This window comes from Pituophis catenifer, unplaced genomic scaffold, assembly GCF_029215685.1.
Source record: "Pituophis catenifer annectens isolate HBS135680 unplaced genomic scaffold, rPitCat1.0.hap2 SCAF_16, whole genome shotgun sequence".
Classification (NCBI taxonomy): Eukaryota; Metazoa; Chordata; class Lepidosauria; order Squamata; family Colubridae; genus Pituophis; species Pituophis catenifer.
Genome location: NW_027256896.1, coordinates 18,263,634 through 18,290,475, shown reverse-complemented (window position 1 = coordinate 18,290,475; position 26,842 = coordinate 18,263,634). Strand labels below are relative to the sequence as shown.

General features: G+C 44.9%; 1 protein-coding gene across 3 annotated transcripts in view; it reads right to left on the bottom strand.

Annotated features, from left to right (window-relative positions):
* The window catches only part of RNF216 (ring finger protein 216), a 72,454-nt gene that overhangs the window by 2,514 nt on the left and 43,098 nt on the right, over positions 1-26,842 (bottom strand). For all 3 annotated transcript variants that reach the window (XM_070954879.1, XM_070954880.1, XM_070954881.1), the window contains 3 exons: positions 14,524-14,621; positions 6,783-7,005; positions 20-89 (listed from right to left, as the gene is read on the bottom strand). In XM_070954879.1, the coding sequence (XP_070810980.1) occupies positions 20-89; positions 6,783-7,005; positions 14,524-14,621 (391 nt within the window). The remainder of the gene's footprint in view (positions 1-19; positions 90-6,782; positions 7,006-14,523; positions 14,622-26,842) is intronic.

Here is a 26,842-nt window from a genome sequence, read left to right as displayed (position 1 = left end):
ACGCCAAGTTTCAACCAACCTCCACTCTTCCTCTTTTGTTCTTCTTCCGCTTCCTTCTGAATTTCGTGGATTATCTTCTCGTCGTCCTCCTGTAAGGGACAGGGAGACCCAGAACTGTCACCAGAGCTACAGGTCGATACGCTTACAATTTATATGTGTATATAAAAAGGAAAATCTGCGAGGCTGAACGAAGGTACCCTCCAGCTTCTGCAAGGGGGAAAAAAATCTAATTTATTTTGCACGCATGTGTTTTGAGACCTTGACTCAGGTCTGCTGCCATTTGTTCAAGGCGGATCAACCCCTGACTCCAAGGATGAAAATATTACACCGCTACCTCCTGCAATCTCTGGTTCCTGAAATTTCATCCACAACACTTCCCACAAAGCATGCCTTGAGGTCTTCTCCCGAGGAGCAACTGCCCGGAGCACATTTGTGAGCAATCTCCATTCTTGTCAGATTTAATAGATTAACAGAGTTGGAAGAAGGGACCTGGTAGGTCATCTAGTCCAACCCCCCGCCCAAGCAGGAGACCCTACACCATCTCTGACAAATGGCAATCCAGTCTCTTCTTGAAAGCTTCCAATGATGAAGCTCCTACAACTTCCGAAGGCAACTTCTGTTCCATGGGTTGATGGTTCTCACTGTCAGAAAATTTCTCCTTATTTCCAGGCTGAATCTCTCCTTGATCAGTTTCCATCCATTATTCCTTGTCTGGCTTTCGGGTGCTTTGGAAAATAGCTTGACCTCCTCGTCTCTGTGGCAGCCCATCAAATATCGGAAGACTGCTTTCTTGTCTCCCCTGGTCCTTCTCTTCACTAGACCAGCCATGCCCAGTTCCTGCAACTGTTCTTCGTATGTTTTAGCCTCCAGACCCCTCATCATCCTGGTTGCTCTTCTCCGCACTCTTTCTAGAGTCTCCACATCTTTTTTTATAGTGTGGGGACCAAAACTGGATGCAGTACTCTAGGTGTGGTCTTACTAAGGCTTTATAGGGTGGTATTAGTACCTTGTCCAGAGGAATGGACAAGATCAACTTCCTGGCTCTCTTTTGCCAGCCATCAATTCCACATCAATCCTCTCTTTTGCCATTATCCCCCCCGAAAGTCAATAAATCGAAATAACGACGATGATATATGTATTCTAAATGTAGAATCAATGCTACAAGAATAAGAAGAATGCTAAGGGTGAAGAAACTAATGTAAGATGCAGAACTAGTTGGAAACAAACGGCCATCCTATTAAAAAAAAAATTAAAAAATGAACCCATGGACATCTTGTTTTCATTTCTTCTCTTTTTAATGTCTTCCTGCATTTTCCCTTTCCTGTAATGTGGAAAAATCTTCTGGATTTGGAGGAACCCCTAGGAAACATGCGGTCACGGCTGAACATGCTTGCACATGCACGCACACACACACACACACACAAAGAGAGAGACGCAGGGATGATATAGGACAGGGATGGCTAACCTTTTTGCCATCGCGTGCCAGGAAGGGGAGGGCAGGGAAGATTCGCCCAATCCCCCCTCCTTCCTTGCTCCTGGCCCGTTTTTCTTTGTCACCTGGCTCCAGATCCTCTCTATGCATCTGGGGAGGGCGAAAACAGCCTTCCCCCACCTACCCCCAGGCCCTCCGGAGGCAGAAAACAGCCTGTTTTCCCTACTTCTGGTGGGCCCAAAAGGCCTGAAAATCAGGTGGCCGGCACGCACATGCACGCCAGAGCTGAGCTGGCATGCCCACAGATATGGCTACGTGTGCCACCTGTGGCACGCGTGCCATAGGTTCGCCATCACGGATATTAGAAACTTGCCAGTTTTCCCAATTTGGATTTCATAAAAAGACGTCTGGAAATTTTCTCGAAGCCCTTTCTCTCCCCCTTTTAATGTTTGATGGGAACCAAATAGCATTTTGGCAGGAGGATGGTGTGTGTGTGTGTGATTCAGCCCAACCGAAGCTTGTTCCTGGATTCACTAAGTCACTAATGTTATTACTCATGGATCTTCCAAGCTTCTCACTAGACCAGAAGGAATTTTTGTAGGTCTTTGAAAAGCACCGCTTTTCGTTTTACGTTTCGATCACAACGTAAGGAGTCCGCAACTCGCACAATCCGGGCCTGGGAATCAATTTGCAGCCATCAACCGAGGATCATGTTGTCTCCAGCGTTCCCCACATGGAAAATGGGGGGAACTGTGTATAGTGGTAAAAGTTCGTCCTATTGAAACGTATCTCTAAACACACACTTGTGTAGGTGTCCACACACAGAAAATACATGCAAGTGGTCTTCAACCTACAGCAGTCCATTTAGTGACCGTTCGAAATTGCAAAGTGACTTATGACCGTTTTTCACACTTAACGGCCGTCGCAGCCTCCCCATGCTCACGTGATCAAAATTCAGAGGCTTGGCAACTGGCATGTACTTATGACGGTTGCAGTGTTCCCAGGGTCACCGGATCCCCTTTTGCGACTTTTTGACAGATTTAACAACCATGTAATATCTGCTGTGATTCGCTTAGCGACGATGGCAAGAAAGGTCATAAAATGGGGGCAAAACTCATTTAGCAGCCGTCTCACTTAGCAGCGGAAATGTTTGGGCTCAAAATTGCAGTCGTTAAGCCGAGGACTACCTGTATGGGTGCTATCGAGGTGGCGTAAGTACCTTCCTCTGTTCCCCGAGACATATTGACGCCTGTCTGAATTCGGTCCTAATATGGATAATCCTCCATTTATGACCACAACCGAGGCCAAAATTTTCTGCAGATGAGAGAGACGCCTGTTAAGTGAGTTATGCCCTGTTTTACGACCTTTCTCTCTTCCCACAGGAGTTAAGGGAATGGCCGCCATCTTTTATTCCCGTCTGCTGCAATGGCTGGCAGTTACTTTCTTGGCGTGTGACAGCAATGATGCGACTCCTTTCAAGGTCGCACTTGAAAGGCTTCTGGGATGTTTGAGGAGAGGAGAATGCGAAGCACATGGGCACAAAAGGGGCTGAACGATGGGCTGGCGGTTACAAGCAACGATGTTAAAAAGGAAGATTTGTAGCTATCAGCTGTACAGCCAGCCACGCCAAGGGAACTCCTTCCAAAATTCCTCTCTCTCCAGGACGGGTTGCTGAGATAAAAAGTTTTTTTCTTTCTTTCTTTCTTTCTTTCTTTCTTTCTTTCTTTCTTTCTTTCTTTCTTTCTTTCTTTCTTTCTTTCTTTCTTTCTTTCTTTCTTTCTTTCTTCCTCCCTCTCTCTCCCCTTCCAAAATTCCTCTCTCCAGAACGGGCTGCTAAGATAAAAAGTTTTCTTTCTTTCTATCTTTCTTTCTTTCTTTCTTTCTTTCTTTCTTTCTTTCTTTCTTTCTTTCTTTCTTTCTTTCTTTCTTTCTTTCTTTCTTTTTCTTCCTTCCTTCCTTCCTTCCTTCCTTCCTTCCTTTCCTCCTTCCTCCCTCCCTCCCTCTTCTCCCTCCTTCCAAAATTCCTCTCTCCAGAATGGGCTAAGATAAAAAGTTTTTTCTTTCTTCCTTCCTTCCTTCTTTCCTCCTCTCCCTCCCTTCCCCCTTCCAAAGTTCCTCTCTCCAGAACGGGCTGCTAAGATAAAAAGTTCTTTCTTTCTTTCTTTCTTTCTTTCTTTCTTTCTTTCTTTCTTTCTTTCTTTCTTTCTTTCTTTCTTCCTTCCTTCCTTCCTTTCCTCCTTCCTCCCTCCCTCCCTCTTCTCCCTCCTTCCAAAATTCCTCTCTCCAGAACGGGCTAAGATAAAAAGTTTTTTCTTTCTTCCTTCCTTCCTTCTTTCCTCCTCTCCCTCCCTTCCCCCTTCCAAAATTCCTCTCTCCAGAACGGGCTGCTAAGATAAAAAGTTCTTTCTTTCTTTCTTTCTTTCTTTCTTTCTTTCTTTCTTTCTTTCTTTCTTTCTTTCTTTCTTTCTCTTTCTTTCTTTCTCTTTCTTTCTTCCTTCCTTCCTTCCCTCCCTCCCTCCCTCCCTCCCTCCTCCCTTCCTTCCTCCTCTCCCTCCCTTCCCCCTTCCAAAATTCCTCTCTCCAGAACAGGCTGCTAAAATAAAATTTTTTCTTTCTTTCTTTCTTTCTTTCTTTCTTTCTTTCTTTCTTTCTTTCTTTCTTTCTTTCTTTCTTTCTTTCTTTCTTTCTTTCTTTCTTCTTTCTTTCTTTCTTTCTTTCTTTCTTTCTTTCTTTCTTTCTTTCTTTCTTTCTTTCTTTCTTTCTTTCTTTCTTTCTTTCTTCCTTCAGTACTGCCAATTTGTAAAAACAAGACGCGTGAAGAGAAGTTCCAGAAGAATCTAAGGTAGCGGTGTCAAATTTAAGGCACGGGGTGGTGGTGGTGCGTGTGGCCCTCCCACGCCCCATTTTGGCCAGCAGGGTGGTGCAGGAGGTGTCTGTCCCGTCTCCTTCCCCTCACCCCAGCAGGCCCGCAGAGGAGAACTACAGTGCTGACCTAGCCCTCAAAGAAATCCAGTTTGACACCCCTGATCTAAGGGCTGCTCATGGCCCCTGAGGCTTCACGTTGCTAACTTTTGCTCAGGACTGTAAAGTCTCCTGGCCAACCATGACCGGGTGCAGAAAACTAAAGGGGGAAACCGCCCCCCCTGGCAAAAACCAGATAGAGAGTAAAAAGCAAAGTCTCCAATCAAACTGCAAGACAATCTTGATGGCCAAAGCTTCCCCAACAGACGTATTCCTTTCCAACTCAAAAAAGCAGAAAAAAAAAAGCACTTGCAAGATATATTTACAGTCTTTTGTATCAAGCCAGAGTAGCTGGCTAATTATTTCAGGATGGAGAGATTTATATTTAAAAGCGGCGTTTCAAATGAGTCAATAGGAACTCCGTTCCTCCATCTGTAATTTGATATGCAGGCATATATAGATCTCTCCCACCCCACACCCCACATTTTTTTTTCTCCCTCTCTCTCTCTCTCCATGTGTGGGCACAGCTGTTCCCAATAAGCTCAAAATGCTTTCATGATGTATGGATGTTCAGAGGGAGGAGGAGAACAAGGACTTTAAAAAATAAAAAAAAAGATCAGTCCCATATTAAACCAGGGAACGTCTCAAGAGCAACAGGGAAATGGTGACGGAGCCAAGGCAACTTTCTCCAAGAAAGTGGGAAAAGTGAAGGCAGAGAGAGACAGGGTTGAAATGGTGAAAGGACACCAGCAGGACAGAGAACGCATAGAACATAGAATAACAGAGTTGGAGGGGACCTTGGAGGTCTTCTAGTCCAACCCCCTGCTTAGGCAGGAAACCCTCCACCACTTCAGACAAATGGTTATCCAACACCTTCTTAAAAATTTCCAGTGTTGGAGCATTCACAACTTCTGGTGGCAAGTTGTTCCACTGATTAATTGTTCTAACTGTCAGGAAATTTCTCCTTAGTTCTAAGTTGCTTCTCTCCTTGGTTAGTTTCCATCCATCGCTTCTTGTCCTGCCCTTAGGTGCTTTGGAGAATAGCTTGACTCCCTCTTCTTTGGGGCAGCCCCTGAGATATCGGAACACTGCTATGTCATCCCTAGTCCTTCTCTTTGTCAAGACTAAATATTCCCTTATATATATATAGAGAGAGACCTTAGAAAGAGTGCAGAAAAGAGCAACCAAAGATTCTAAGCTTCGTCTGGAGGCTAAATCATTGGGATGAACAATTGAGGAAACTGGGAATATTTAGTCATATATATACATATACATATACATATACATATACATATACATATACATATACATATACATATACATATACATATACATATACATATACATATACATATACATATATATATATATATAATATATATATATATATATATATATATATATGTTTTCTGAGGTTTTCGCGGGTGTTTGTATATAGGTCTTTGGTTATTCGGGTTTTCTCCCGCATAAAATTGGAGGTTTCTTGGCAACGTTTCGACGAAGTCTCATTCATCATCTTCTAGGAGCATTGCTCCTAGAAGCACGAAGCCAAAGACATCAGCCTGAAGATGACGAATGAGACTTCATCAAAACGTTGCCAAGAAACCTCCAATTTTACGCGGGAGAAAAACCCGAATAACCAAAGACCTACAGAAGTCCTAAGAGAGCACTTGCACTTAGTACTTAGACTTATATACCACTTCACAGTGCTTTAGAGCCCTGTCTAAGCGGTTTAAAGAGTCAGCCTCTTGCCCCCAACAATCTGGGTCCTCATTTTACCCACCTTGGAAGGATGGAAGGCTGAGTCAGCCTTGAGCCAGTCAGGATTGAACTCCAGGCAATGGGTAGAGTTAGCCTGAAATACTGTATTCTAACCATTGCAGAAGGAAGGAAGGAAGGAAGGAAGGGAAGGAAGGAAGGAAGGAAGAAAGGGAAGGAAGGAAGGAAAGGAAGGAAGGAAGGAAGGAAGGAAGGAAGGAAGGAAGGGCAATAGCACTTAGACTTATATACCACTTCATAGTGCTTTACAGCCCTCTCTAAGCAGTTTACAGAGTCAGCGTATTGCCCCCAACAATTTCGGTCCTCATTTTACCAACCTCGGAAGGATGGAAGGCTGAGCCTGGTGAGATTCGAACTGCCAAATTGCAGGCAGCCGGCAGTCTGACCACTGCGCCACCACGGCTCTTGGCATCCCTGGACTTCTCGGGAGTCTTCCGGGGGGGGGGGGGGGGGCTTCCTGGTTTTCCCAAGATAGAGGATGACACCCCCACTCGTGAAGGGCACTAAGGAATGGCATTTTTAACCGCAGCTAGACAGTTGTGGGGCCAATCCCCCTTGAGATGGTGCAGAGGACCTTGGGAAGGCATTCAGGGGCGTCCCAGACACTTACCGTGGGGTCCGTCCAAAGGGAACACCTCGCACAGTCTTGACACGGGGCTCCCGGGGAACGAGGGTGCTGGCAGAAGTGGTCGTACCCGTTAATGGCAGCTCGGCAGAGGTAGCACATCTGGGCCCCGCAACGACACGACATGCGGTTGCAGCCTTCCGATTTGATCAAGCCCGTGGCGCATTTGTGGCACTTCCTGATGCGGGCCGCCGTCATCTTCTCTTCTCTGGAAGGCAAGGAGGCAAGAGTCAGACGGGGGGGGGGGGGGGGGGGGGGGGGGGGGGCAGGAAGAAGACGGTTTGACTCAGTGGTGAAATCTAAAATTTGTTACTACCGGTTCTGTGGGCGTGGCTTAGTGGGGGGGGAGTAATGTGACTGGGTGGGCGTGGCCAATTTTTTTTAAACTTTTAAAACCATTTTTTTTCAACCTCTTCGGTGAAATGCTTTCAAAAGGCTCTGACGATCCCAGCTGAGTTGCCTGATCATCAGAGGCTTTTTTTTTCTTTTAAATGCCTCTGACGATCCCAGCTGAGTTGCCTGATCATCAGAGGCTTTTTTTTCTTTTAAATGCCTCTGACGATGCCAGCTGAGTTGCCTGATCGTCAGAGGCTTTTTTTCTTTTAAATACCTCTGACGATCCAAGCTGAGTTGCCTGATTGTCAGAGGCTTTTTTTCTTTTAAACGCCTCTGACGATGCCAGCTGAGTTGCCTGATCATCAGAGGCTTTCTTTCTTTTAAAGGCCTCTGACGATCCAAGCTGAGTTGCCTGATCGGCAGAGGCTTTTTCAAAAAGCCTCTGCCAATCAGGCAACTCAGCTTGGATCGTCAGAGGCCTTTAAAAAAAAGAAAGCCTCTGTTGATTGTGCGTCTCAGCTGGGCAATGGGAGAGCGGGGGCAAGGGATTTTTGCTACCGGTTCTCTGAACCACCCGCCTCCATCGCTACTGGATCAGGCGATCCGGTCTGAACCGGAAGCATTTCACCCCTGGTTTGACTACAGGTGGGCAAAGGCTCATGTGCAGTTTGAAAAGGCTGCCAGAAACTGCGTTGGTTCATAGAGCAAGGGTCTGCAACCTTAAACACTCAAAGAGCCATTTGGACCCTCACCCTCTCCTGGAAAGACCCTCATTTCAAGAGGTCTTAGTGGGACCCAGGACGGGTGCTTTGGGGTTGCGACTGGATGACCATAGTGCCTTGACCATTGCATTAAAGATTATTTTCATTGCCTTTTGCTTTGTTCTACGCTGTTTTTTTTTTTTTTAAAAAGAGGGGGGGTCTTTTATCTACACTCACTTACGTAAGACCTGCTGTTTGAGGTGAGTGGCCATATTGTTTCTTTAAATAAATAGCCAAATAAAGAAGCGAAGGAGACGAAAAACCAATGAAGTCTAAACATTCATCACCGAATCCACATTCTGCAGGTTTAAAGCCGGTCTCCTGGAGAACCGGCCAGACAGCAAAACCTTCGTCTAGAAACAATGGAAAAGTCTGAGAAAGCAGCCGTAGAAGGATGGTGACTTCTGGCAGAGAGATAATGCAGAGCTGCGGGAGCGAAAAAGGGGGGCCGGGGAAACCGACCTCACCCCAACCGTTTCCAACCAAGTGGGGTTGCTTGTTGCTTAGTTACCGAGATGTTGCCAAAGAAGACGGAGCTGCTATGGTCTGCAAACACTGGACTGTGTTTAGAATAGCAGTAGCACTTAAGACTTACAACCTTCTCTAAGCGGCTGACAGAGTCAGCATCTGGCCCCCAACAACCTGGCTCCTCATTTTACCCACCTCGGAAGGATGGAAGACTGAGTCAAGCTTGAGCTGGTCAGGATCGAACTCCTGGCAGTGGGCGGAGTCAGCCTGCAATACTGCATTATAACAGCCATACCACTATGGCTTCCTTCCTCTCCCTTCCTTCCTTCCTTCCTTCCTTCCTTCCTTCCTTCCGTCCCTGAGTTGGTGGCCTGGTGGCTCAGCAGACTGATAGCATTGTGATTAACACCAGCTGCCTGCAATTACTGTAAGTCCGAATCTCACCAGGCTCAAGGTTGACTCAGCCTTCCATCCTTTCTAAGGTAGGTAAATTGAGGACCCAGTTTGTGGGGGCAATAAGCTGACTTTGTATAAATATACAAAAGTATGAAGGCTATTGCTTAGCGCATTGTAAGCCGCCCTGAGTCTCCGGAGAAGGGCGGCATATAAATCATATTAAAAAAAAAAAAAGCTGGTGAGGATCGAACTCCTGACAGTGGGCAGAGTTAGCCTGCAATACTGCATTGTAACAACCATACCACTATGGCTTCCTTCCTTCCTTTCTCTTCTTCCTTCCTTCTTTCCTTCCTTCCTTCCGTCTCTGAGCTGGTGAGGATCGAACTCCTGGCAGTGGGCAGAGTTAGCCTGCAATACTGCATTGTAACAGCCATACCACTATGGCTTCCTTCCTTCCTTCCTTCCTTCCTTCCTTCCTTCCTTCCTTCCTTCCTTCCTCCCTCCCTCCCTCCCTCCCTCCCTCCCTCCCGGTTCAGTGATCATGCACTCTGATCTGATTGTCAGAGCTACCGCTTTGTCCGAACCGGTTGAATCCCACTTGCGACTGTTGGTACCACATCTTGAAGCCACAGAAGAAAAACCCATCAGATGCTAGCACCTCTGTGGTGAGCTTCTGGTCCATTTTCAGCATTGGTAGCCTTTTGATACAGGACAGGTGAGGTCTCACATCACGCTCATCCATGCTTGTGCAACGGATGTTCCAGGATTGTATCTGTCCCTAAATCCTTTTGCATCTCCCACTTTTGAGATAAGACTAGATCAAGAAACAGACCCCCCCCATAAGAAGAACTGAGGTTTAACTTTATTGTTAATGTGGCAAAATAACACCCTCTCGAAAGCTTCTCCTTCCCTCCCGCTTATGCCGAAGAGACACAAGGCGGTACAACCTTGAGTTTCTTTCTCACCCTTTCCTGTTTTCCCCAGCGAAGCTGATGTTTTTGCAACAGCAACCTCTGTGCTGTCCCTAAGCCCACCTTCCCCCTCCTCTACACTACAGCTGCTCAAAGGTGTCAACACAATTTTCCATAGTTGGAGGCGGCAGACAAGACAAAAGCTAACATCTAAGCCTTAAAATAGATTAAAAAAAAAACACACACACAAAAAACTCCCCACCCACTAAAAATCAGGAAACGGTGAAACATCCTGTCTCCGTTCAGGTGCAAGAAATGGCCCCAGTCCCTTTGTACGAGAACTTCAGTCCTCTTTCTCTAAAGCTATCGAATTGCTCATCCCTGCACTAAACCAGTTTGTTTCCGATCATAGTTTATGAAAACAGCCACCTGGGTTGGGTTATACTCTCATTACAGTAGTGGCCAAAATTGTGGAAACCTTTTGGGGAAAAGTGTATTTTTGTGGTTTGATGGCTAATAACACCACTTTTTTTTCTTTTTGGGGGGGAGTTTCAAGATAATCCTATTCCACTGCTGGAATGGCCTGAGAATAGCCCAGATCTTAACCCAGAGGTGGGCTTCAAAAATTTGAGCAAGGGGTTGTCTGCCCAGTTGCTGGATGGGTGTGGCCATGGTGGGCGTGGCCTAGTTGGCCTCCTGCACCACAGTGGTGGGGGGGGCGTCTTTGCCCTCCCCGGGCTCTGAAGGCTTTCCTTGAGCCTCCGGGAGGGCGATAATGGCCTCCCCAGGCTCCGGAGGCTGGAAATGGGCCCGTTTCCAGTCTTCCCAAACTTCCGGTAGGCCCATTTTGCGTCCTCCCTGAGCCTCTGAGCCTCTCCCTGAGCCCCTGAGCCAAACTCCCTGAGCCTTTCTAACCAGAAACTGGTTAGTCAGAAGCGACCCAGCAATAAAACCCAGTTAATAGAAGCCATCATTCAATCTTGGTTTCAACATTATAACAGCTGCAGAACTCAAAGACTTGGTTCACTCCATGGGAAGACGTTGTAAGGCCGTCATTCATGCTACTACGTATTAGTTACTTAGTATTACTAAGTATTACTAAGTAATACTAACTATTAACTGACGTGGTGATAATTTTTGCATATCTCGTTTTTTCTATGTGTTTCGCTTTCCTTCTTTATACTGTCACTGCTATTCTAATAGCAAATCCTTCGTGAAAGTTATTGCATGACATTCTTGATTAAATTATCTTTCCGTCGATATATGATTTTATGGCACTACTCCCCACAAACAAGGTAGTGTTATTAGCTAGTTTTAGAAAATACACTTTTTCGCAAAAGGTTTCCACAATTTTGGCCACGACTGTACATGCTCCAGAGGTGCAATCCTCTCTTTGCAAAGCAATGGTTAGCAGTCCTGTCTTGCGGAGCAAAATGGGAAAAAGAGAACAAAGCTAGCCCCCGCCCCCACCCAACTTAGGAAACACACAAGCAGGGGCTCTTCTCAATGATCAGGAAATATCATCAGGAAATGATCTTTAACAAGATAACGTGCAAATTTCTAGCCTCAGATGCAAACTCTTGCTTCCATCGGTAATCAACGCAGATGTGTCCCTAACCTTGTAGAATGCAGAAAGAAGGAAAAATAGTGTCATGATATTTAACGGAATGGAAAAACAAATGAAAGGTTTGCATACCGCCCTACAGAGACTGCACGGCCTCTGCGAAATAGGAAGAAAATGGAGTTTACCCACAATGCACTCAGAACCACAATCCTCGAGTAACTTTGAGGTCTCCAAGCTCAACTCTAGCAAAACTTCCAGTTCTTCTCTGCAGTAGCCCAACTGCCCTTCACCAGATCCCATTTAGAATAGAATAAAGGTAAAGGTTCCCCTTGTACATATGTGCTAGTCGTTCCCGACTCTAGGGGGCGCTGCTCATCTCCGTTTCAAAGCCAAAGAGCCAGCGCTGTCCGAAGACGTCTCCGTGGTCATGTGGCCGGCATGACTCAATGCCAAAGGCGCACGGAACGAACGCTGTTCCCTTACCATCAAAGGTGGTCCCTATTTTTCTCCTTGCATTTTTTACCTGCTTTCGAACTGCTAGGTTGGCAGAAGCTGGGACAAGTCACGGGAGTTCACCCCGATACGCGGCACTAGGGATTTGAACCGCTGAACTGCCGGCCTTTAGATCGACAAGCTCAGCATCTTAGCCACTGAGCCACCACATCTCTTAAAATAGAATAGAATTCTTTCTTGGCCATGCATGATTGGATACACAATTTGTTTCCGGATGCATAAGCTCTCGCTGCGCATGCAAACAGCAAAGTGGTAAGTCATAGATCATAAACCATAAGATACAAACAACAAGCGATAAATCATAAGATACCAATAGGAGAAGATAGTAGGAAAGATGAGAAGAGGAAAATATGAGGATAATAGCAATACAACTTACTACGTGGCTGTATTTATATGTAGAAGTATGTACTATGTACTACTATGGCTGTATTTATATGTGGTAGAATGTACTAGGTATGTAGTACATTCTACTATTTATATGTAGTACATGCTGAGCGCCAAAGAATGGAGGCCTTTGAACTCTGGTGCTGGAGAAGACTCCTGCGAGATCCCTTGGACTGCAAGGCCATCCAACCGGTCAGTCCTAGAGGAGATCAACCCCGACTGCTCTTTAGAAGGCCAGATCCTGAAGAGGAAACTCAAATACTTTGGCCACCTAATGAGAAGAAAGGACTCCCTGGAGAAGGGCCTAATGCTGGGAACGATGGAGGGCAAAAGAAGAAGGGGACGGCAGAGAAGGAGGTGGCTGGATGGAGTCACTGAAGCAGTTGGCGTGAGCTTAAATGGACTCCAGAGGATGGTAGAGGACAGGAAGGCCTGGAGGAACGTTGTCCATGGGGTTACGAAGGGTCGGATACAACTTCGCAACTAACAGCAACACCACAGTATCTTCCAGCTTTGAACTGGAAACTGTCCTACAAACAGTTTCTAGGGATTGGGGGCATTGTGATTTGCAAATTAATCTGCAGGTTGGCCCTTTGTGCTACAATCTCCTCGTTTCGAATTCCTTTTTTGGTCATTGCCTTCGCAATTCGGGCAAGCAAGAATAACTCCGCGTGAAGCCAACCCATCGTTCTCTTCCCATCTCGTCGTCTTTCCCAACAGGAAATCCTTAGCAGCAGCCGAGCAGGAAGCTGGCTCTGAAAATCCCGCTGGGCTTCCGCTTCCTTTGGCTCAAACAGGAAGTCTCATTGTCCCGGGTTTCAGCTGGGCCCAGCGGTTCGCCAAAAGACATCACCGCGGTGGAAAAGGATACCCAGCCTAGTTCTTCCCCTTCCCCTCTTCTTCAGACGAATAAAGCTAAAAACCTGGTATATTATTAGATCTCTCCCCCCCCCACCCCTCGATAAATATATCCTGCGGAAGAATGGCAGCATGATAGAAGTTTTTTTTTGTAAAAAAAAGTATCTTTATAATAATCTAGAGTTGTTTGACAAAACAATGAGGGACAAAGGACGGGAGGGGCATAAAAACAACGGGAATCTCATTAAACACCGTTTTTCCTCCTCTTTGCTAGGATCCTTTCTGACCACAACAATCAGACAGAGAGGCAGAATTCTTAGCCTCCTTCCTTCCGATACTCTCAGGAGCATCGAGGCCAAAATGAGATTTTTGGTCCCCTCTGCTGCTTTGGAAATGTGGCTCTAGCCTCATGCTTTGAGAAAGCCTGTCCAGCTACTGGGAGGGACTTCAGATATCTGTCTCCTATGGCTCTTGGCTCGGAATGGCACAAAGGTTTCCCCGCTTGTAGGAAGAAGGAGGAGAGTTTGACTTCTATTGAAGCTGGTTAAGAAGACTAAGGATCTCTCTCCTCTCCTTCCTTCCATCCTTCCATCTCCTTCTATCCTTTCCCTACTACTTCCTTTTCACTCCTTTCCCTCCCTCTTTTTCCTTCCTTCCTTCCTTCCCTCCCTTCTCTCCTTTCCCTACTTCCTTTTCTCTCCTTTCCCTCCTTTCCCTTCCTTCCTTCTCTCCTTTCCCTACTTCCTTTTCTCTCCCTTTCCTTCCTTCCTTTCCTTCTCTCCATTCCCTACTACTTCCTTTTCTCTCCTTTCTCTCCCTTCCTTCTATCCTTTCCCTACTTCCTTTTCTCCTTTTCCTTCTTTTCCTCCTTTTCCTACTACTTCCTTTTCTCTCCTTTCCCTTCCTTCCTTCTAGCCTTTCCCTACTTTGTTTTCTCTCCTTTTCCTTCCTTTTCTCTCCTTTCCCTGACTTTTTCCTTCATTCCTTCCCCTCCATCTCTCCCTCCCTCCCATCCTTTCCCTGCTACTTCCTTTTCTCTCCTTTCCCTGCCTTTTTTTCCTTCCTTCCTTCCTTCCATCCTTCCTTCCTTCCTTCTCCTTTCCCTCCATCTCTCCCTCCCTTCCTTCCCTTCCTCCCTCCTCTATCCTTTCCCTTCTATTTCCTGTCCTCTCCCCTTTTCTCCCTCCAAGCAACTTTGAATAAAGAAGCAATTTACCCGAGGGGGAGGAAAAAGCCACCAGTCCTTACTCAAATTTCAACAGGTTGTGGAGAAGGTAGGATTAGAGCCAAGTCAGTCCAGGGGGATCAAAAAAAGAAAGAAAAATCTGGTAGCCACACAAGCTTGTACCTTTTCATAAAACATGTTCCAGAAAAGGTGCTACAGTCCCAGATTTCTAATTTTGTAATTGTTAGCAAACAAAACATTAGAACTTAAGAGCAACCTTTGCAGAACTGGCCCTAGTTGAAATCTGGGTGAGTGGGTGGGAGTGGGGCTTCTGTTTTCTTCTCCCCACTGCAACACTAAAGATACTTACATGGATGTTCTGTATTTAATGTCGTCCTTTTCAGCCAGCTGTTCACAAGTGAGATTCATGTGTTCCTTCCAGAGGCCTTGGCATTTTCTGCAGGTTTCCTGGAAAAGAAGGCAGGGACGTTAAACAAGCAAGGGGGACCCACCAAAATCCAGGTTACCACTCAGGGATGCTGTAATGAATCCTGCACCGAGCAAAAGTTCTGGAGTTACAGTCAGTCCTCGACATATGATCATTCATTTAGTGACTGTTTTAAGTTCTTCTCCGTGGCAAACCTCTCTCCGAAATCTCAAGAGTGTCTTTCATAAAAAATTCTAAGAGTTTATCCATTCCTCTCTGGACAAGGTACTAATACCACTCTACAAAGCTCTAGTAAGACCACACCTAGAGTACTGCATCCAGTTTTGGTCACCACCAAACTTGATGAACGTATCTTTTATTTTATGTACTCCGAGAGCATATGCAGCAAGACAAATTCCTTGTGTGTCCAATCACACTTGGCCAATAAAGAATTCTATTCTATTCTATTCTATTCTATTCTATTCTATTCTATTCTATTCTATTCTATTCTATTCTAGTCTAGTCTAGTCTAGTCTAGTCTAGTCTAGTCTTCTATTCTATATTCTATTCTATTCTATTCTATTCTATTCTATTCTATTCTATTCTATTCTATTCTATATTCTATTCTATATTCTATAATCTATTTTATTCTATTCTATTCTTCTATTCTATATTCTATATTCTATGTTCTATTCTATTCTATTCTATTCTATATTCTATATTCTATATAATATATTCTATATTCTATTCTCTATTCTATTCTATTCTATTCTATATTCTATATTCTATATTCTCTATTCTATTCTATTCTATTCTATTCTATTCTATTCTATTCTATTCTATTCTATTCTATTCTATTCTATTCTATTCTATTCTATTCACACTATAAAAAAGGTGTGGAGACTCTAGAAAGAGTGCAGAGAAGAGCAACCAGGATGATGAGGGGACTGGAGGCTAAAACATACGATGAACGGTGGCAGGAACTGGGCCTGGCTAGTCTAGTGAAGAGAAGGACCAGGGGAGACAAGATAGAAGTCTTCCAATATTGGAAGGGTTGCCACAGAGAGGAGGGGGTCAAGCTATTTTCTACAGCACCCGAAAGCCAGACAAGGAACAATGGATGGAAACTGAACAAGGAGAGATTTAACTTGGAAATAAGGAGGAATTTCCTGACAGTGAGAACAATCAACCCATGGAACAGAAGTTGACTTTGGAAGTTGTGGGAGCTTCAACACTGGAAGCTTTCAAGAAGAGACTGGACTGCCCTCTGTCAGAAATGGTGTAGGGTCTCCTGCTTGGGTGGGGAGTTGCCCTAGGACAGAGGTCAGCAACCTGCGGCTCTGGAGCTGCATGTGGCTCTTTCACCCCTCTGCTGCGGCTCCGTCGCTCAAAATATGCATCACAACCGCCAATGTGCGACACCCGCCGGCACGCAATTTATTGAGCTTTTCAACCCCCGGTAGGCCAACCATGGATAAATCCAAGAAAAGAAAAGTTTCAGAAGAAAACAGAACGTTTAATTCAACTACATCTTCTAGTTTTGTGGCCGCTCAAGAAATAGTCAGGCACGGGAAGGGTTTTTGTGGCTCCCAGTGTTTTCTTTTCTGTGTGAAATGGGTCCAAATGGCTCTTTGAGTGTTTAAGGTTGCAGACCCCTGTACTAGATGCCCTACAAGGCCCCTTCCAACTCTGTTAATCTGTTAAATCTCAGTACTGTGGTTTTTAAACAAAATACGACCTTTTTCCCCCTCTCTCCAGCTTTGCTTTCAGCCAGCGCCAACTGCCCTACATCGTATGGCTTTGCTCACCAGAGATCTCAAGCAATCGATGCATTTCGACCTATGGATTCTGGAAGAGGCAGACGCTGGTGTTCCTCTCTCTGAAGATAACCATCTCCAGAACTTCAGGAGAACCTCTCTTCCTTTTATTTATTTATTTTTATCTTATTTTGATTTATATGCCGCCCTTCTCCGGAGACTCAGGGCGGCTTACAGTGTGTTAAGCAATAGCCTTCATCCTTTTGTATATTTATACAAAGTCAGCTTATTGCCCCCACAAACTGGGTCCTCAATTTACCTACCTTAGAAAGGATGGAAGGCTGAGTCAACCTTGAGCCTGGTGAGATTCAATCTTACTTTAATTGCAGACAGCTGGTGTTAAATTACAGTGCTTCTGTCTGCAGAGCTATCCAGGCTCTTGTTGTTGTTAGTTGCGAAGTCGTGTCCGACCCATCGCAACCCCGTAGACAACGTTCCTCCAGGCCTTCCTGTCCTCTACCATCCATTTAAGCTCTCTTCCTTACTCTTAGGAAAAGGGCCCTCCAAAGGATGAACTCATTCAGCAGCTAATATTGCCATCTTGTGGCTCAGAGGAAACCCCAGGCAGGATGCTGGACTCCATCCCGCCCAAGAACCAGGCTAAGCCTGCATGTAGGGTGATACAAAGGATGAAACAGGTTGTCAACAGCTGCAGAGTGGAGGAAGAAGACTGCCAAGCCAACTTTTAACTGCTCTGGGAAAATGTAAATGTTGACATGAGTCACGAAGCTATGGAGGCTGGATGGTTTCCATCAGCAAGCGATCCAGAAGGATTAGCTACACTGCTCCTTGCAAAGCATCAAAGGTATTTGAGTCAAAACTATGAAGCTCTGCGCAATGGAGAGAGCAGAGGGTGGGCACTGAGCCTGAAGTCTCTGTCTGTCATCTCTCTGAATATATTAATCATCTGTCTGCCTGCCTGCCTGTCTGTCTATCTATCATTTCTCATATCTATCTATCATCTCTCTAATTGCTCTAATCTGTCACTCATCTATCGCTCTGATCTATCTATCTATCTATCTATCTATCTATCTATCTATCTATCTATCTATCTATCATCTCATATCTATCATCTCTCATATCTATCTATCATCTCTCTAATTGCTCTAATCTGTCACTCATCTATCGCTCTGATCTATCTATCTATCTATCTATCTATCTATCTATCATCTCATATCTATCATCTCTCTAATTGCTCTAATCTGTCACTCATCTATCGCTCTGATCTATCTATTTATCTATCTATCTATCTATCATCTCTCATATCTATCATCTCTCTAATTGCTCTAATCTGTCACTCATCTATCGCTCTGATCTATCTATCTATCTATCTATCTATCTATCTATCTATCTATCTATCTATCATCTCATATCTATCTATCTATCTATCTATCTATCTATCTATCTATCATGTCTCATATCTATCTATCATCTCTCTATCTCTAATTGCTCTAATCTGTCACTCATCTCTCTGATCTATCTATCTATCTATCTATCTATCTATCTATCTATCTATCTATCTATCATCTATCTATCTATCATCTCTCATATCTATCTATCTCTCTGATCGATCGATCTATCATCTATCTATCTATCTATCTATCTATCTATCTATCTATCTATCTATCTATCTATCTACCTACCTACCTACCTACCTACCTACCTACCTATCCATCCATCCATCCATCCCTCTATCTATTTTTCTAATGAAACAAAGGACTGGGGTGACATGATAGCAGTCTTCTAATATTTGAGGGGCTGCCCCAAATAAGGAGGAGTCAAACTATTCTCCATAGTACCTTAAGGCAGGACAAGCAGCAAAGGGTGGAAACTAATCAAGGAGAGAAGCAACCTAGAAGTAAGGAGAAATTTCCTGGCAGTGAGAACAATTCACCAGTGGAACAACTTGCCACCAGAAGTTGTGAATGCTCCAACACTGGAAGTTTTTAAGAAGATGTTGGATAACCATTTGCCTGAAGTGGTGTAGGGTTTCCTGCCTAAGCAGGGGGTTGGACTAGAAGACCTCCAAGGTCCCTTCCAACTCTGTTATTCTGTATTCTATACTATCCATTTCTCTTCTCTCAAAAAAACCCCCAACAAATTTGTCGGTGCTCTGTCATTTCCCATCAAGCAAATCGCTTAATGGATTTAAATGTCCCAAAGGAAAAACTAAATGACCAGGATCCGTGCAGGTCTTTAAACTATTATTTTGTTTTATTTTTGTTTTCTCTTGGATGGGACGAAGCGATCCCCGCAAAACAAACACACAGGAAGGTTTCAACACCCAGGGGAAATTTCCATGTTTATTTGCACGAGTCTCTGTTATGACTCTGCTGCAGAAGTTGTAGGTTGTGCAATGAAGTTATTTACGGCCATGGAGAGGGGTTGTGCAAGGGAAGAAGAAAAAGCTGCGTTTTGAAGCGTGCGGCAGGGGGGGCCTGTAGCAAAACAATCCTCTGAGCATCTGAGCCGGGCATTCTCCAACAGAGTGACCTCCGGATGGGTTGGCACCAGACATTGGAAGATGCTTTCTCTACACCCCCACAATAGGGCATCAGGTTGGAGAAAAAAAAGATTCAGATCGACCAGAAGACCAGGTGAAGGCAGACAGAAAAACAAAGAGGAATATGGAACAAAAAAAAAAAGAGGAAGTGGCAAAGGATAATGCTAAGTCTTGCATCACAATTCCAGATTGTGAGAATTTAGAAGCATTGCATTCTTGGGGCATGGAGGAGGTATAGAAATACCGTATTTCCCTGAAAATAAGACCCTGTCTTATATATATATATTTTTGAACGCTGAAATAAGTGCTTGGCCTTATTGCCATGGACTCAAAAGCCCAATTGGGCTTATTATCAGGGGATGTCTTATTTTGGGGGAAACAGGGTAGATGGATAGATAGAGGGATAGATAGTTATAGATGATGGATGGATGGATGGATGGATAGAGGGGTAGTTATAGATGATGGATGGATGGATGGATGGATGGATAGACAGATAGATAGATAAGTGACAGATTAGAGCAATTAGAGATAGATAGATGATAGATAGATAGATAGATAGATGACAGATTAGAGCAATTAGAGATAGAGAGATGATAGATAGATATAGATCAGAGAGATAGATAGATAGATAGATAGATAGATAGATAGATAGATAGATAGATAAGTGACAGATTAGAGCAATTAGAGAGAGATGATAGATAGATATGAGAGATGATAGATAGATAGACAGGAGGTGTTATTATTTTGGGAGGCGTGGAGGGAGATGGGGCTCCTCTTGCCCTCTTACCTGATTTCCAGCTCTGTCTCCCTAACCCTAACCAGAGGAAATGGCGGGGACCGGTTGTGCATGCATTTAAATATTTTGGGGGAGGGCTTATTTTTTGGGGGGGGGGCTTATTTTAGCGCATGGACTCAAAAGCCCGATTATTATCCAGGGAGGTCTTATTTTCAGGGAAACAGGGCAGATTAAGGTTAATTTCAAAAGCGCAGATCTCCGCAGACCTCGCTTGGTCATCTTTTCCCCCAAGAACAAAAGATACCCTTCAACTACAGGTGGTCCTTGATTTACGACGGCAATTGAGCCCCAAATGTACGTTGCTAAGTGAAGCATTTGAGTTTTACCCCATTTTAGGACCTTCCTGAGCCACCGTGGCTAAACGAGTCACTGCGGTTGTTAAGTCAGTCACACGGTCGTTAAATGAACCTGGATTTCCCACTGACTTTTGCTTGCCAGAAGGTTGCAAAAGGGGATTTGCGTGACCCCAGGATACGGCGACCGTCGTAAATATGAGCCAGTGGCCAAGGGTCTGAATTTTGATCAAGTGGTCATGGGGATGCTGCAAGGGGTGCGGTGGCCTAGAGGCGGAGCTCTCACCTCACCATCAGGAGGCTGTGAGCTCAATCCTAAGTAGAGGCGGATATTTCTCTGTCTGGGCAGGATGAGAATGTAGCTGCTGAACAAAACTCCGCATTGGCGACAGGGAAGGGCATCCGGCCAGTAAACACTCTGCTGGCTCCATTCAGTTGCCCACGCCGCAAGGGATTATGGGGGTCGTTAAAAGAAGATGATGATGATTGTGGGGATACTTCAAAAGTCGTAAGTGTAAAAAGTCATTTTTTCAGTGCCATTGAACGGTCACTAAATGGATGGCCGTAAGTCGAGGACTATGTGTACACAGAAGAGAGTTGGCCAATGAAGAGGCTTGAGAAAGCAAGAGAAAAACCAGCAGGGATCTCCATCAGTGTGTGTCTCCAGCCCCCACTAAGGGTTGATGGAGATCTGGCGATGGGAACCTGTCAACGATTAATGGTCCAAGTCATAATATTTACGACGGAATTATAAACTAGGACACAGAGACAGAGAGAGAGAGAGAGAGAACAGATGCAATCTGCTAGTTCTCAAGCTCCATCCTCAGCTGAGCATATCGATAATCCAATTATTGACACGAGGAGTTATTCCAGAGAAAGCAAGGATAAGAAACAGCTCTGCTAGATAAAATAGATTCAATAATTATACGCCTGCAGACTCAAATTTGGGGGTCCAAGGGTCATTATCCCCCCCCTTTTTCTTGCGTTCCTTCAGGACATATTGAGAAGTAGAGACATGGCTTGAACACTCCTGTGAAAAGAATTTGAGGGGGGGGGTGTCTCCTGCAGCGGTGGGTATTGTTACCACCAGTTCGTCGCATGCACGCACTCTTCGCACGCCTTCTGCACATGTGCCCAGCCTTCCACACATGTGCCTGGCCTTGAAAACGTGCCTAAATAGGACGGCATAGAGCCGGGGCAGGTGGGCAGGCCCACCCATGATCTCCGCTACCGGTTCGTATGAACCAGTACGAACCGGCTAAATCCCATCTCTGGTCTCCTGCCTCCGTTTCCTTCCCTCCCTAATTCTACTTCCGCCTTGGACAATCGATGCCGTCAACCCTGAAGCTGACTCGGCCGAAGCCATCTTGGAGCTTCGGTGCTGCCACACTGGAGCTGAGGGATAGGGAGACGGGATTAGATATAGCTAGTCAAAACAAAACACTTTCTCTTGGGAACCAAGGTCGTTCTCACACCTGGGCGGAGAAAGGAGGAGTGATGTCACCAGACCAGCGGATGCTGCCTTTCTTGGGCCATGTGTCTGATTGTTTGGGGTTGAGGGGAAAAACTTTTACTTTTAATTAGGTGAAAACCCGTGGGACTTTTCAGAGTGGGTTTTTCACCAGGTAAGTGCCAATATGGTATTTTCTAATAAAGCTTCTTCTTTGAGGAATCTAATTGCCTTGGAGTGTCGCTCGAAATGGATTTATTACTTGACAGATGCATTCCTTCGTTCGGGTTTTTCCCAAGCTGAGGTCCTCCAGATACAAATAGTCCTTGACCTACAACGGTTCGTTCAGTGACCATTCAAAGTTACAATGGCGCTAAAATATGTGACTTATGTCCGTTTTTCACAGATATGACCTTTGCAGAAACCACACGACCAAAAATTCAGAGGCTGGGCAATTGGTTCACATTTATGACCGTTGTTGTGTCCTAAGGTCAGGTTTTGTGACCTTCTCACAAGGGGAAGCCAGATTCACTTAACAACCGGGTGACTCATTGATCAGCTGCGATGCTACGCTTCACGACGGTGGCCAGGAAAGTTGTAAAATGAGGCAAAACTCACTTAAAGAATGTTTCACTTTGCAATGGATATTTTGGGCTCCGTTGTGGCCATACGTTGAAGACTGCCTGTCCTTTAGGACTGCAGCTCCCATAATTCTCGGCCAGCATGGAGCGATTGTGTGTGGGGAGGGAGGTACAAGAATTACTGGCAGTGTTTTCACACACGCGCACCTCGCACCAAACCATAAACGTTTAACAGAGTGTGTTGAAATCAACCACAATACGCTCTGTGAAAACCAAAAAGAAAAAGAAAATGAGAGTTGAGTTAGTCCCCAGTTCTAAATCTGGACACGGCCTACTTCAAAACCCTCTTAGGAAACTTCTCTCCAGCCTACGACATTCAAAGACAGAAAGAGAAATTTTTAGACGTAGTTATCAAGAAATGGAACATTTCCACGGGGTTGAAGTAGTGCTGGCTCCCACCAAACTCGCACCCTTTCCAGCCTGTACCATATTTCCCCCTCCCTCTTTCCAAAGAAGAGAATATATTTAATTTCGTTTCTGTTGGAAATCGCCTTCATTAGATCCTTATCAACCTCAGAGATTGAAGGTGAAAAGCAAGCTAAAAAAAGTAAAACCGTACAAGTAAAACTTCCTTCTCTTTTGTCCCGCTCTCGTCGTACGCTGAATAAAATGAATAAATAAATAAATAAAAACAAACTAAGGGAAAAAATGTGGCCCCGAACAGCCAAACTATTTGAGGAAGGATATCTGTGTTTTGCCACCCGTTTTCTTTCTTCTGCTCCTGTTTTCTTGGAATAAATCTTTGCATTTGTTATCTTTCATCGGGAAAGATCAGAGCGTGTGAACGTAAGGTAATATTATACTCAACAGACACGGAGGAACGGAGACAGATAGAAAGCTGCGCTCAATTCAAGCCGGCAAACCACAACGGATGTGAAAACTGAGCTAACACACCACTGTGGATTGCATATGAAGGCACCGTTTGCGATATTAAATACTGGAGTTTAAAAAAAGCTGTCCATAAAATACCCCAGAGTTTGACAAGAAGCAACTTAAGAGACAGCATGAAACTTCTCGTTAAATGTTATGTAAGAAGAAGAAAAACCCCAGCGCCCCCCAAAAAACACCCCAAATCCTACAGCCCAGCTGTGAAGAACTTTTAACAGACTTATTGCTATAAAATTAAAAATCACAAAGGCAATCCAAAGCAAGGAGAGATTCAATCTGGAAATAAGAAGAAATTTCCTGACAGTGAGAACAATCAACCGAAGGAACAGAAGTTGCCTTTGGAAGTTGTGGGAGCTTCATCACTGGAGGCTTTCAAGAAAAGACTGGGCTGCCATCGGTCAGAAATGGTGTAGGGTCTCCTGCTTGGGGGGGGGAGGGGGTTGGACTAAATGACCTACGAGGTCCCTCCCAACTGTTATTCTATTTTATTGATTGGAATACAGCTGGATCTCGTTCTCCAAAGGGCCGGAAGGATCAGGCACAAAATTCAGAAGAAAAAAAGAATGCTGCTCTAACAACACAGCTATCAAGAGCCTTTATAGCACAGTGGTCTAAGCAGCCTGTTATTAAAACCAGCTGCCTACAATTACTGCTGGTTCGAATCTCTCCAAGGCTCAAGGTTGACTCAGCCTTCCATCCTTTCTAAGGTAGGTAAATTGAGGACCCAGTTTGTGGGGGCAATAAGATGACTTTGTATAAATATACAGAAGTATGAAGGCTATTGCTTAGCGCATTGTAAGCCGCCCTGAGTCTCCGGAGAAGGGCGGCATATAAATCAAATTAAAAAAACAAAAAACAGTGCATATTTCCCATACAGTGTTAGGAAATTAAGAGAATATTTCTCAGCAGAGTTCCAAACTTTTTTGGAGGTTGGCTTCTCAGCCCTGAAATCTCACAATTGTGACAACAACACCTGCCCAACGAGGAAGGTCATCACCCCCCACCCCACCCCAGAGAATAATTGCCCGTTGTGGATCGCTTATTTGAAAAGCGACCTTGGAAGAACTTGGCTGAGTCTATTTTGACCCTTCGGACCAGCTGTGTCTTTCTGAAAACATCGCCAGATGTTGGAAGGGAGTGACCAATCTTTTGTTCCCCTGAAGGACAAAAACAGGCGAGCTACATTTTTTTTCTTTAGAGCAGCAGGACGCACATTCTCTGCAAAAGCCATGTTACTCCAACTATTGGGAGGTGAGGGGTGTTTGGCGAGAACTGGTAACACAAATTTTCAAAATCTAGGGTTTTGGAGCCTCCTGCTGGCCGTCCCTGGTCTTTACAACCACTGCAGAAACCTGAAAGTGCAGTTTCTCCTCTAGAGGGCCGTATGCCTCTTGAAACTCAAAAAAACTAGATTAGAAAAGGAAGCAGTTCTAATTTTTCCCCCCCTCCTACCTTCATCCCTGCAGGGAAAACGTCTGGGATTACCTAGAACAGGGGTCAGCAACCTGCAGCTCTGGAGCTGTGTGTGGCTCTTTCAACCCTCTGCTGCGGCTCCCTGTCATTCAAAATATGCGTCACAACCGCCAATGTGCGACACCCGCCGGCACACGATTTATTGAGCTTTTCGAGAACCATGGTTATAATCCAAGAAAAGAAAAGTTTCAGAAGAAAACAGAACATTTAGTTCAACTACATATGCTAGGGAGCCTTGGTGGCGCAGCGGACTAAAGTGCTGTTAAGTAGCACTTAGCTGCCAGCTGCCTGCAATTACTGCGAGTTCGAATCTCACCAGGCGCAAGGTTGACTCAGCCTTCCATCCTTTCTAAGGTAGGTAAAATAAGCTGACTTTGTATAAAAAAGAACACCGCTTGGGGGGGCCAAAAGCCCTACTAAGCAGGTATATACAAAAGTATGAAGGCTATTGCTTAACGCATTGTAAGCCGCCCTGAGTCTCCGGAGAAGGGCGGCATACAAATCGAACCAATAACTAACTAACTAACTAACTAACTAACTAACTAACTAACTAACTAAATAAATAAATAAATAAATAAATAAATAAATAATAGCATTTCACCCCTGGTTTCTCGCCCTTGTGTAAGGACATAACCATCCCCAATCTCGCCAAACCTTCCTTCCCTTGAGTGCCCCTCCATCTCTATTACTACAAGCGTGTGTTTAAATTAAGGGCTTAATTGGTTTACTTTTTTTTTTTTTACCTTTATTTAATACGTTATAATCAAACGCTGGATTCTCCAGATCATGCGGTTTCCAATTATTCCCCCCCCCAGGCAATTAAACGGTTAGTTTAATTAAAAAATCCAAGGACTACTGATCCAGAGCCAATGGATCTAATGTTGGGCTGAATTCAAGCGAATTTTTCTTTCCCTTTATCCAATTTTTGGAGGGGCGCTGACTGAAAAAACAAAACAAAAACTGGCTCGGTGTCCCGGACAGACGATAAATATTTTAAATAAAATAAATGCCATCGTAGAGCTTAACCATGAAACGGAAAACCACTGCGAGCTGAAAGGAATTAGGATTTTCCGTTCCTTAAGAAAGGCGCTGAAGAGCGAGCGTTTATATTTAAAACGTTGTCTTAAAAAGATGCAATTCCTTGCAGGATTGAACCTGGGTCGGTCACTGGGACCGGATGTTTTAGTTTTCCGAGCTTTCGGACTCGTCCTGGAGCCCATCCACAGGGAATTTCTCTCTCACCAGAATGTGTGAGCTTTGGGCTAATCTATGCGTAGTAATTTATATGGTGCCTGGTTGCGTGTGGCTTTTTAGTTGTGGATTGGGATGTTGATGGCCGATACATATGTTCAGTTTTGCAGTTTACTAAGATTGTTGGCCGAGCAGGCACAAAAACAGCCAGGGAAATGATTAAAAACTTGGGAAATGGGTCCCTTGTCAGTCAACAGGAGTGTTGACTTACCACCAGCTGATCAGGTACTTAGGACCTGAGGGCTTGGCAGCACAAGGAATAGGTCACCAACACCCAATCAACAATTATTCCTCCTCTTCTTCCTTTCCCAACCTCCCCCGCCCCCAACACTGATGATGTTCCCTAGCTGGGTCATGAAACGTCTGAAGAAAACCACCAAGGTTCTCAGGGAGAACCAAGGACCCCGTAGTCCTTCTCCTTGTTCTCCTCCTTCCTTTCTCCACCACTCGACCCCACACAACCCACTCCTTCCTAGCACTGATAACGTTCCCTAGTTGGATAACGCAACGTCTGCAAGAAAACAAGCAAGCTCAGAGAGCACCAAGGACTCCTCGTTTCAACCCTGAGCTACAAAAGTTCTCCCCTTTTGAGGGTTTTCAATTCAGGATTTTGCAAAAGAAGCAGGCACTAAGAGAACGGAGTGAAAATGAAAGCGCCATCACTGGTCAAGAGAAAAGACCCGGTTCCTTCGCCATTATTTTATTTTATTTCGCCATGTAACACCGCTCCTGCGCGAGCTGCACTGGCTCCTGGTGGTCTTCCGGGTGCGCTTCAAGGTGCTGGTTATCACCTTCAAAGCGCTCCATGGCATAGGGCCTAGCTATCTTCGAGACCGCCTGCTGCTACCGACGGCCTCCCATCGACCTGTGCGCTCCCACAGAGAGGGCCTCCTCAGGGTGCCATCAGCCAAACAGTGTAGGCTGGTGACCCCCAGGGGGAGAGCCTTCTCTGTGGGGGCACCTACCCTCTGGAATCAGCTCCCCCCAGAGATAAGGAGAATCCAGGACCTCAGTGCCTTCCGTCGTGCCCTTAAAACCCATTTTTTCAAGCAAGCCGGGCTGGCTTAAGAAGAAATTCTTAAATGTTTTTAAATGTTTTAAACGTTTTAATTGGTAGTGAGTTTTAATTGGGCCAAATTTATATATCTTT